The sequence below is a fragment of the Loa loa genome (genome assembly GCF_000183805.2).
Source record: "Loa loa unplaced genomic scaffold supercont3.318, whole genome shotgun sequence".
NCBI classification, from domain to species: Eukaryota; Metazoa; Nematoda; class Chromadorea; order Rhabditida; family Onchocercidae; genus Loa; species Loa loa.
The window spans coordinates 53,904-62,909 of record NW_018108498.1 but is presented as its reverse complement, the minus strand read 5'-3'; the positions used below and the strand labels follow the sequence as shown (position 1 = coordinate 62,909).

At 30.5% G+C, this 9,006-nt stretch overlaps 1 protein-coding gene across 1 annotated transcript; it reads right to left on the bottom strand.

Moving 5' to 3' along the window:
- Positions 1 to 4,336: 4,336 nt before the first annotated feature.
- On the bottom strand, positions 4,337 to 7,937 carry LOAG_10155 (succinate dehydrogenase iron-sulfur subunit). Its single transcript, XM_003145682.2, has 7 exons — positions 7,760 to 7,937; positions 6,993 to 7,101; positions 6,517 to 6,641; positions 5,883 to 6,011; positions 5,617 to 5,726; positions 4,960 to 5,074; positions 4,337 to 4,666 (listed from the first exon to the last, which is right to left on the bottom strand). The coding sequence occupies exons 1-7, from the start codon at positions 7,913 to 7,915 to the stop codon at positions 4,571 to 4,573; spliced, it is 840 nt and encodes a 279-aa protein (XP_003145730.1). The 5' UTR covers positions 7,916 to 7,937; the 3' UTR covers positions 4,337 to 4,570.
- Positions 7,938 to 9,006: the final 1,069 nt, after the last annotated feature.

Sequence of the window (9,006 nt, the reverse complement as noted above, 5' to 3'; positions counted from 1 at the left end):
GTAAGTANACTTTAATTTTTTTTTTTTTTTTGCATTGGAAATGCATTCAACATAAGGATAAATCATTTGGCGTCTTTCTGACGCCTAAAGATAAAAAAAAAAAAGGTAAAAAAAAAGAGAGAAATGGTCCTTTGTCACCAATTTTCAATTTTTATTTCTTATTTTTTATTTTTTATTTTTTTCAAATAACAAGCATATATATATATATATTTTGTTGTATCATAAAAATACGTATATTTGTCCATTGAATGTAATGGGTTGAGAAATTTACTTTTAAATATTTTACTAAAAGGGAAAAATTTTTGAACAAAAATCTCAATGTTACAAAAATACTTTTTTAATAATTAAGTTAGAAAAATTAAAATGATTTAAGCGTTAAAAGGGAAAGAAGTAATTTGATATTGAATTTGATTTTAACGACTATTGAAACGATAAAAGAAATGAACAAATTATTGAGGCGGTAAAGGGAAGAAGTCAAATTATTGAAGCGCTAAAGGTAAGAGTTAAGAGTTTAAATTGCTGAAACGATAAAGGGATAAACTTAAATTATTTATTTTATTTGGTAAATAAAAGCAATAACCAAATATTTCCGGTGTTTTTGGTGGGAAAAATTTTCTTTCATGACAAATAACATCTTTTACATTTTATTGATTAGATCATATCATTTTCAAAAAGAAAAAAAAACACTATCATTTAAAATAGAGTGTTTGTTTTTTCTTTCTTTTTATTTCCCTTCAAAATTTAATAAGAATTTGCAAGAGTTAATGATAAGTAAAATATTTACAATGATATAATGATATAACATTAAGTATAATTTACAGGAATGAAATTTTACATATGGCTTATTTCGTGATTACAAAATACTTTTATGTTCTTCAAAAATGACAAATGATAAATGATAACAGTGGACGAAGAAACTAGTAATATTACAAGTAAGCTAAAGAGCTAATAGTAGTAAAAATATGGCTAATCTGTTGAAAAATAGAAAATTTGTTATTATTATGTATATGAAAATAAGCCTTTTTAAGCATTTTGGAGCATAAACAACAATAATATATTGAAAAGTTAAATGAAATTTTTACAGCCCTTATCATTTATTTATCAAACACTAACCTACACTGATAATGTCGTATAGTAATTGTGCAATAATTATCTTAGCATACTGTATAACATTTATTAGCATACATTTCGATAATAGTAATCAAGTTAAATGATAAACAAGAATGATATTATCTTCTTGGTTTATTTTTATCAAATTAAACTAACCGAACTATTTACAAATGTTTAATTTAAATTATGTCAAATCGTTCAGTCATAATTCCATTTCTTTTTTCTTTCTTTTTCTAAAAAATGATAAAAATTAGTAAAATCTGGAAAATTATTCAGCAAGAGGTGATAATTGGAAGTAAAAAGAAAAAAAAAAATGAAAAGAGTAAAGGAAACAAACTGGAAATGTTTCAAATTTGCTGATAACAAATTATTCAAAACTTACTGATAATAAATCATTTAAAATTTACTGACTATTATTTAATCTAACTGTTATCAAAATATATGCAATTTTTGCTTATCACTAATAAATGGAATATATACATATACAGTATGCCAAGATAAATGATTGTTTAAAAAAAATAAAATTGATTCCTTACTATATTTTGTAATGTAAAGCGTATTTTATTAATGTTACACTTTTATTAATGTGTTTAATTAATTTGCAATTTATTAATAATTAATATAAAATTTCGTTTTATTTTACAAAAAGAAAAAAGAAATACACAATTTATATTGTGACAAAATGTTGCAATTTCTATCAAAAATCGTGAAATAATGTCAAAGCATTGTCGCCTCGCCTTTTCTTTTCTTTTTCTTTTTCGTCAAAATTAAGTTACTTTTGCAATATTGCATTTGCAACAATTAACTCATATCACTACTCATTAATCGATTATTTTTAATTATGCTTGGTGGATTTGTTAATGCCAACAAATAATATTGATTATCAAAAGTTGAAAAAATCGAAAAGAATCATTTAATGTGAATTTAATTAGAAATTAATTGAATTAATTTCTTAAAAAAAGCTTCAGAAAACTTACCTGTCCCAATTCTAAGATTGTCAATTTTTTTTGATATGACGAAAAAAGTAATCAGTCATTTTTGCTTAATATGTTATGGAGTAATTTTATTTGTTTGATAATGTCATGCGAGAAAATGAACGAAATCAATAATTTGTTTGTAAAGCTAATAAAGTAGTCTTGGTTTTTTTTTTCGTATTGAAATTTTTAAAAACTAAAACTTTGTTGTTAAAAATTTTCCACAAAATTTTTTCCTTTCCTTTTTTTTTTGATATGCAATAATAAATGATAAAATATGTAATCCCAGCTAATAGTGTTTATAGCATCAATAAAAGAAAAGAAAGTTTCATCTTCTAAAATTTCTTTTCCTTTAACTTCAATTACATACTTCATTATCACTGGCTCATTAATATTAACAGATAAGACATTAAAGTGGACAAATGAATATTAATGATGAGAAATGGAATAATAATGCATGACAAGTTAAATTTGATTATCACCTGGACATTAAATTTTCGCTTTTAAAATTGTTAATATTGAAAAATTTTGTTAAGAAATAAAACAAAAAAGGAAGTTACCTTTAATCAGTCATGAAATTACCAAATAAAAATGTAATGATGAAGAAAATGATTGATCTAGACCGAACAGCGATAGTAAATCGACAGATAATCATTTTTCTAATTTTTTCTTTAAACGACTTTGAAATTGAAATGATAAAAATACGAAAGAAAAAGCAAAACAAGCAATTTGACCTTTCAATATTAAAAATCCACTCGTGATTTCTTCTTCCCTTTCTCAACTTTTTTCCCCCCCTTTTTTTTTGGAAATTTCTTCCACTAGAAGTAGAAAGAAATGCTGAAATACTAAACCGGAATTAGAAAAAATGAAAATTAAAAAATCCTGGAAAGATGAAAAAAAAAATAGAAAGTAGAGAACTCTGATTTTTCTCGATCAAAAAAAAAAGATTGGCATAATCGAATCTTTTTGTTGAATTTTTAAGGAATTCAAGAGATTTTGTCAAATCAGATTTATTTGATAAGGTTTACATTTCAATCCTCATCTTTTAATTTCTTCCCTTTTTTTTTTAATGAAAATGAACGATTTTTTTTACTCTGAATGAAAAGGAAGCAACTAAAAATGTTGAAATTAAAATAAAAAAAAATAAAGAAAAGTAAAAGTTCAGTAGATCCAAGGAAGCAGAATGAATTAAAGTTACAATAAGTTGTAAAGATTTAAGCAAAAATGATATTTCTGCAATATTTAATGATATTATGCATGTCTGAGAATGAAAAAACCGTATTCTTACTTCTTTGGTGCTATACGACATCGAAAATAAACTTGTACAGGGAATTAACTTTTAAATATTTCCTGTACAATCTTCGTTGGATCATAATATACATTTTGCTCATGATATGGCAAGTAATTCGATTTAAGATTCAAATAACTTTCATTTGTTTCCAGATTTTCATATTGCAAATTCATTTCATCGTCATTCCTGTTTTGATACAGGAATGAAGATGAAATGTTGCAATAAATAAAAATTAAAAAGGAAATAACAAACGATCGTGATGTCAAATATTTTCACTTTATATTCACCAAGTAAAATCCATTTCTTTACTATACTATAAGGAACACCAATCATTAAAACCATGTAAATTTTAAGGGATTTTGACATTGAAAAGATTAAATACAAATATGACCGAGCATCGAGATTTCCAAATACATAGTCAAATTTAGGACTTGCTGTAAATTCATATTGTTTCATTTTAAAACATTACCAGAAATGTTAGGAACAGATAATTTTATTAGGGGAATCATGCATGCAATATACGAACTCTGAACAGTAAGAATTTAAAATTCAAGAATGGAAATGACTTTAGATGGGAAAACAAACTAGACCAAGACTATCATAGGAGGGTAGGCTCAACAACTTTACCTTTTATTAATTTCGCACATCACCCAGCTTCGAAACAACCCGTAACATCACAAAGTATTCGGAAACAAACGGTTATAAATGCTGCACCATCACTCATAGTATTCAGCCAAACAGTCCAATATGAAGTCCTGCACACAGTGTAATACTCACTAAATGGGGACACCATCATTCCTATTTCATCAGACAACTGAACTGTTTCAGAAAATTTTATATTAAAAATTAATGCACAAGCTAAATAGTTGAAGAACGGTGACACGGTGCAGAAGATCTATAAAATCAATTAAATCCGTTTTGTCTATATATGAATAAAGATCAGGAACAAGTTACCACATTACTGGTACTAACTTTTTTGATGCTGAAATTCACTGAACAAAGAAAACGAATAGATTTAATTTCGAAAATATCTATTCAATCTGCCGGAGCAGTAACCATGGGAATGATGAAAGAGACTAATTACAGAAATCTAAATGCAAAAAAAAAATCCTGAAAACTAAATACACAACATCATTTAATAAATTAAAAGAAAAATGTACAGTTTTTGCGCACTTCCATAAAATCGGAATTTAATTTAGAAATTGGCTGGCGCAGCAACGGGTGCCGGCTTTTTATCGAAACCAGTAAGGAGTTTCTTAATTTCTCCAATTGCTTTTGCTGGATTCAAATGCTGAAATATCACAAATAAAATTTGCCTGGACAATTGATTTATTTCATCCTGTACAGTTCACTCTTCTGTATGGTCTATTTGACACTGTAAGAATTAAAAAATATAAAACATTTTTAAATCGAACATAAAAACACTATGGTGTAGAGAATATAATCTTGTAACATGTCTAATTAACCTTCACCGGAATAATAGCAGATAGCTGATGGAAGTTCAGAAGTGTATAGTTAGTAAACCCATCACTAAAACTGAAAATAGAAATAAAAACTGACTAAAATTTAACAAGAAATATTTACCTTTGGACAAGTTTTTGTACAGTTTAAGATAGTGTGACATTTGAAAGCACTGAAATGATCGTGTATTTTCGACAATCGTTCCTCAGCATAATCGTCTCGTGAATCAACTATCCATCTGGAAAATTATTAAGTATTATAGAGAAAGGAAAGAAAAACACTGTATTTCTCAACTAATCACAAAGTGAGATTCAGTTGGAGATCAAAGACTTCCCTCTTATTTACTAATGGTTAGCCCATATTTTTAACAAAATACAGGATAGCCAAGGATGCCAAAATGACATTACAATAAATTACAATTCACCGAATCATTTAATTACCGAAATAGTTCTAGTTTCCAAATATTAATAAGCCTCAGAATTTCAAAAATTAAACAAGAATTTCCAGCCCTGCAGACAACCATATTTCAGAACATCTATACTAATGCGCATCCCTTAAAAAACACTTGGAAGTGTTCTTATGACCACCTTTAATTGTTGAACTGTCGATCAAGTTCTTAGCAGTTTTTCGCTCCTAAGCTAGCAACATGCGATTATGTTTGAATGCCTTTTTGAAATTATTAAGGCTTTCAAAAAGAATGCAGTTACGATGATCGGGTTTAAAAACTCATACAGAAATCACTTAGCATTACTGGAAGCGAATCCTGTAGGAAAAGTAGACCTATAAGATTGCAAAAGAATGGCTGGTCCCAGATACTGGTCTGCATTCCACCAGTACGACGGACAACTCGTGCTGCAGCAGGCACAAAGAATGCATTCATATAATCCGTCCTAAATATATTGATTGGTATTATAAAAAAAAAAGAAAGGAAGAAAAAAAAGGACAACACCAATACTTTCAGTTGTATTGCCGAAGTCGAGAAAAAATTTTAGTAATGCGTAAATAACCAAAACTTTAAACCACCCACTAAATTTTGATCTACTAACCAGTTTCTCACGCTCTTTTTCTGTTTGATACATTTGCTTCTCACCAAGCACTAACTTGTTTTTCTTCTTTAGCCATGGTTCAATCGATGCGTACTGTGCGTAAAACAAGCTCATGTCCGGCACCAAATCCTGCAAACTAACAAAGAACAATCATTGATTATTCAGAGACAAACCTAAAACTGAACTCCACTTGAAGCTTTTGTACTTCAATACTTCAATAGCTTACGCGGAAAAACATGCCATTTCCTATCATAACCAATGAGATAAACGATCGAAAATCTACATAGATCGTATACACAGAAAACGCAAATTTTAATCCTCGAAAACAGCTTCCCAAAGAATCCGACTACAACATTTTGTAAAAATGGGAACACCAAAACACGACGAAGCACATGGGACCAGAGGTGTGACGATGAAGAGGGAGCGCTGTCTTGTGGTCTGGTAAGACCAACCGAAAAAAACCAGTCAGTCTCATCAGTCAGACTATGGTAAACAGTATCGGGATCGGATCCGACACAATACATCACAAATTCCTATAAATATTTCTCGCTCCAATTAAAGAGTCATTATTAATCGGCCATTACAGTTACGGAAAAGCTGTCAAAAATGGTTTTAAGCTATGCCTAAAACTTACCTTAATGACAAACATATGTGGTAGTGGATAGATTTTACTGCTCTTGCTCGTATTTTCGTTAATTTTACAAGTGCACGCCAAGGTGTTTTCACCATCGATATTCATAGCACATGAGCCACAAATGCCTAAAAATATTTGCAGCTTCATCTAAACTCCACTTTTCCCCGGTAATAGTTTCGCCTACCTTAAGTGCCTAACCGTTGCTGTGGTCAAAGGAAAAAATTTTCAGATCCCTACTCTAAGTGACAAGAAACAGCTCTAAGAAATACATAGGTGAACAGTGAAATATGAAATCTAATATAGAATAAAAAAAACTATATTATTCCTCAAAAACTAAACAGTAGTCGATACCGCACTGTGAGAAAATTCATGATTTATTCAGCAATTATGAAATGCACTGGGCTTCATTGTTCCTTTTCACTTTGAGGTATTTTATGCAGCTAGCTTTGTTCTTCAAAGAACCAAATGCAAAATACCTTCACGGCATGAACGGCGGAAAGTAAGAGTAGGATCTATTTCATTTTTGATTTTGATCAGTGCATCCAGAATCATCGCACCACAATCATCCAAATCGATGTCATATTTCTGGAATAAAATTCACCATAGTGTGAGCGAAACATACAACGCATGATGTGTATATGAAGCCATTCACTATTACGCAATTAAAGAGACACATATCAAATTCTGATAATCGTAAGCGACCATAAAATTCCGATTTTAAATTAACTCAAGAATTTAGTTCATATGTGCATCTGCCTGTTGTAAATTTTTTGTGTACTGCGGATAATTGTCACTGTTTATTTATGACGGCTAATTAGTTCTTTTTTCCCTTTTTTTAAAAAATTGTTCAGTTGCAACCTCAAGTTGGGAGACAATTAGTATCACAACTACGACATACATCAAGTATGAAGAAAACGAAAGATATAAAGTACCGCACCTAGCCAAATAGTTATTATAGGTCTTGCAGAGTTTTTCCCACATTCGTCTTACGATAAACTAGACTTGCATTTGAAGAAGAAGATGAAGACGGGATAAGGGATGCGTGAATTCTATTAAATGTTGGTCATTAAATTGTTATGCGTTAACTAATCATTCCAGGACATCTGCAAAAACATAGTATCCTATGAAATCTTATCATTTTAGTCATTCTGGAAGGAAGGTGCTGTCATCCGTCACTTCAGAGTTGATAAATCAGTTTTCATTGTTCTTGAATTTTAATAACAAAAAGAAAAATGAGCTCCACCTGCAACTGAGGTTTTGATCCGGGCTTTTCCGGATCATAACGATATATCTCGAATGTTTTAACACGTGACCCTGTTGGTGGTGTCGACGATGCGCAACGTATCACTTGACGCAAAAGATTTTCCACACGATAGAAACTGGATGCACAACGAATCATCGCTTTTTAGTAATGACTTAAAATTATATCTTACATATACAAAACTGATTCCAGTGTAAGAGAAGACTCGAATTAACATAAGGATCAACTTCAAAAACCAATATATAATTGTACATAGTTACTATGCACTATAACATTTAAACTAGCGCATTACGTAATTACGCAGTATCAACCATGAAAGATCATATGATGACAAATGCACTATACTAAGGAATTTTTTTCTGCTAAAAATAGATTATGTTTTTGAGTAAGGAACAATTCAAACGAATGATTGTTGTAGTGCAGAGTTGAAAGAGCGAAATAATAATATGTATGCGTAATTCAAAAGTGTCGATGTTTCCTAGCGTTTCAAGTGCACTCAGAAAACCATGACACCGCGGGGTTTGCTAAAGAGAGACGACAAAAAATCGCTAGCCTTTCACTAATGATAATAACAGGCTAATACAACTAATACAAGGAACCTTTCTTAAGAAGTATGTCAGGATGTCCAGACATAATCAGGTCCACACAAATCCGGTTCACATAAGGTCATAAGGTCATTTATGCGGTGTGAAATGTCTGGACGTGTAAAAATGGCAAAACGTGTGGAAACGTGTAAAAATAGCAAATCGAAAAAAAAGAATGCTTTATGCATATGAAATATTGCCGGGAGCGATAGAATATTTGACAGAATGGGAGAAGAGAACAAATAGAGGAAGTGTTATATGAACAGATGGATAGCGATGGCACAAACAAATAACAGAAGAGGAAGATAAGTGCATCCAAATGCACGCACGCGAACAGATGCATAGACATATCATAGAGAAATAAAGCGGACAACAGCGCCATTATTCTCACCCTGCACTCCTCATTACTGAACTGCACTTTAAAGTACACAGACACATAGACAAACGCACACACAGACATACACACACAGATACAGATACATGCACGCACAAATACAGGTATGCATGCATGCATGCATGTATACACAAGTATACTCACTCGCATCTTAGAGTGGTACAGGCAAAGGACTTAAGAAATTAACTGGAAATAGAACAGGGAAATAGGACTGTTTGGTACGTGTTATCGTTTCAGGTTGTGACATCCTC